The sequence below is a fragment of the Charadrius vociferus genome, unplaced genomic scaffold, assembly GCF_000708025.1.
Source record: "Charadrius vociferus isolate BGI_N301 unplaced genomic scaffold, ASM70802v2 scaffold621, whole genome shotgun sequence".
NCBI lineage: Eukaryota > Metazoa > Chordata > Aves > Charadriiformes > Charadriidae > Charadrius > Charadrius vociferus.
Window position 1 is genome coordinate 713,378 of NW_009646926.1, and position 2,920 is coordinate 716,297.

General features: G+C 65.0%; 1 protein-coding gene across 1 annotated transcript in view; it reads right to left on the minus strand.

Moving 5' to 3' along the window:
* Positions 1 to 626: 626 nt before the first annotated feature.
* Positions 627 to 2,920, minus strand: part of DOK4 (docking protein 4) — a 4,878-nt gene continuing 2,584 nt past the window's right edge. The window contains 8 exon segments of the mRNA XM_009894496.1: positions 627 to 751; positions 846 to 969; positions 1,066 to 1,204; positions 1,314 to 1,503; positions 1,595 to 1,714; positions 1,814 to 1,928; positions 2,520 to 2,630; positions 2,632 to 2,664. Coding sequence (XP_009892798.1) covers positions 627 to 751; positions 846 to 969; positions 1,066 to 1,204; positions 1,314 to 1,503; positions 1,595 to 1,714; positions 1,814 to 1,928; positions 2,520 to 2,630; positions 2,632 to 2,664 — 957 coding nt within the window.

Here is a 2,920-nt window from a genome sequence, read left to right on the forward strand (position 1 = left end):
CGAGGGAAAACCAGTTTCTCCTGAGACATCTCAATTCTCCAGCGAGTGTTTAAATAACTTCACGAAGTGCAAAAATCAGCTCGGGGTGGTGGGGTGTCCCCAGGAGGGCCCCGCTCTTTCAGAGGCAGGGGTGTGTGTGAGATGCTGGGACCCTGCACCTTCAGCCTGGTACTGCTGCGTCCCCTGGCACTGCTCCATCCCCGCAGTGGGGGGGTGCTCCAGCCTCTCCACCCTCCCCTTGGAGAAAACACACAGAATTTCTTGACACCTCCCTGCCCCCTTCTCCACCTCCCAGCTGGAGCCCCAAGAGTCAAAAAACCTCTGAGCGTCTCTGCCCGGGAGCTCTTCAGCAGCCACAAAGTTTGTGTTCATGTGAGAAGGAAAAAATCTCTTGTGATACGGATATTCAACATATATTTAAAGTCAGTCGAGGCATAGCCAGCCATCGCCTCCCGGAACGTCGGGCCAGAGCATGAGCCAGCGCCTGCTCCCCCAAGGTGTCAGCCCGGAGGATGCCCCAGCTCGGTCTCCCTGGGGACTCGGAGGGGCGGCTGCCCGCGTCCTTGCCACCCCTCAGGCAAGAAAAAGGGGACCCCCGCTGCAGTGTGTGTCCCCCCACCGCTGGCTCACGGGGACGATGTGGGCTCCCTGCTTTCAGGCTTGTCACTTTTGGAGGACTTTGGCTTCAGCAAGATGAACCTGTTGAGGAGGTCGGTATCCGAACTGGCCTGGGCACCTGCGTACGCCTCCCCTGGGGACGAAGCAGAGGGGTGGGCTTGTGCCATGGGGGACGCCCCGGGGGCCAGAGGGGCAGCGGCTCCTCGCTGGGGGACAGGGACACTCACCGGCGTAGCTGGAGGACTCGGCCATGTTCTGGGAGCCGGTGATGTGGTGCCAGTAGGCGCTGCGGGGCAGCATGGTGGTGGGGGTGCAGGGGTAGGAGAAGTGCTCAGTGCCCTTGTTCAGCAGCTGCAGAGGACGAGAAGGGGGTGAGGGTGACACGGGGCACCCCAAGCGCCCCCTCTCCACCCGCCAGCCGTGTCCCCAGGGTAGGCTGGAACTCACCCTGACGTTCTTCTCCATCTCCAGCAGGACCCTCTTATGCTGCTCGGCGATGGCCAAGGTGGCACTGTGCACACGCTGGTAGATCTGCTCGCCCTCCTGCGTCTGGAAGGTGTAGAGACCTTCCCCCGCATCACACATCCTGCGGGGACAGAGCACAGTGCATCACCAGGGTGCACCACCTTCTGATGTGCCCAGCAGGATGAAGGCACCCAACGGCAGTCCCCATCCCAGCAAGGGTGACATCTCACCGCCCAGCCTCGAAGGTGAAGCGGGTGGCGTCGCGCCCATAGCGGCGCAGGGAGCAGAGGGGCCAGGAGACCAGCTTCACCCGGGGATTGTGCGTGTCCCAGAGGTAGATGTTTTCGTGGGTGATCTGCAGCTTGCACTCGCCGTAAACGTCCAGGTTGGGGCAGGGGAGGAGGAACACGTTGAACCGGTCTGGAGACGGGGGGCGGGGAATAAAAAAAATAATTTAGGGGAGCGTAGCGAGGCCGAGCCCCGATCGAGCGCCCCACCACTGCGCGCTCACCCGTCTGCTCACACTGCACGCCGGGCGCCAGCAGGTCGGGCTCCCCCAGGCTGATGTCGTTCAGGCGGGCGCCCAGGCACTCCACCGACAGCGTCTTGTACCACTCCTCCGCCTCCAGCTCTGCAAGGCACAACAGCAGCCCCTGGGCAACCCTGGTCAAACCAGGGTGCCCCCAACCCGGCAACCCCCAGCCCAGCTCCCCTGGCCGCTGCTCTGTACCCGAATCGCAGGTGAAGGTCCGGGCAGAGTCGTCGGTGAAAACGATGGCCACAGCCTGTCTCTTGGTCTCCTTGGGCAGCCGGGTGATGCACTTGACATTGCTGATCTCGGTCACCTGTGGAGGAGGTAGGGGGGGTCACTGAGGGCTGCACCAAAACCCAGCCCCACTGCACCCAGACCCTGTCCCCTGCTGCACCCAAATGCGGCCACCGCTGCACTCAGACCCTGTCCCCTGCAGCATCCAGACCTGTCCCCTGCTGCTCCCAGACTGCATCCAGAGCCCAGTGGCACTGAGATCCTGTCCCCTGCTGCCCCCAGACCTGGCCACTGCAGCATCCCGACCCTGGCCACTGCTGCACCCAAACGTGGCCACCACTGCACCCAGACTGCACCCAAAGCCCAGTGGCACTGACACCCTGTCTCCTGCTGCCCCCAGCCCTGGCCACTGCTGCCCCCCTACCCTGTCTCCTGTGGCACCCAGCCCCTGTCCCCCGCTGCCCCCAGGCTGTCCCCAGAGCCCCGTGGCATGCAGCCCCCAGCCCCTGCTGCCCCCAGCCCTGGCTGCATCCCACCACAGCGCACGGGGGTGGGGGGGTGACAGCCGCCGGAGCTTCAACCCAGCAAGTTTTGGCGAGGAGGGACCAGCTCGGGCAGGGGGCCCTGAGGGCGGGCAGCCCCCCAGCAGCCCCCCACCGCAGCCCCTCACCTTGGGGCACCCACGTAGGCACGCCGCCTTCTCATCCGGGTACTTCTCCAGGCGCTGGGGCCCTTTGCTGGAGGATTTCCGGAAGACCAGCCAGCACCGCCGGTAGATCTGCCGGACAGAGCCAGTGGGGGTCCCCGTCCCCACCCTGTCCCCATGTCCCCAGCCCTTTCCCCAGGACCCCTGCCTGGTCCTGCTGACCACCACCCCCACCCCGGGGACAGCCCCGCGGCTGCCATCATCCCTCCATCCCTAATTACAGAGCTTAATTAACGAACATGGGCAAGGCTCCCAAGGGGACCCCCCATCCCTGTATCTCCCCGCCCCCTCTCCCGCAGCCCCTTCCTCTGGGGGTGGCGGGGCCATCGTCCCCGAGCATTCCCCCCCCCGCCCTGCGCGCGCTC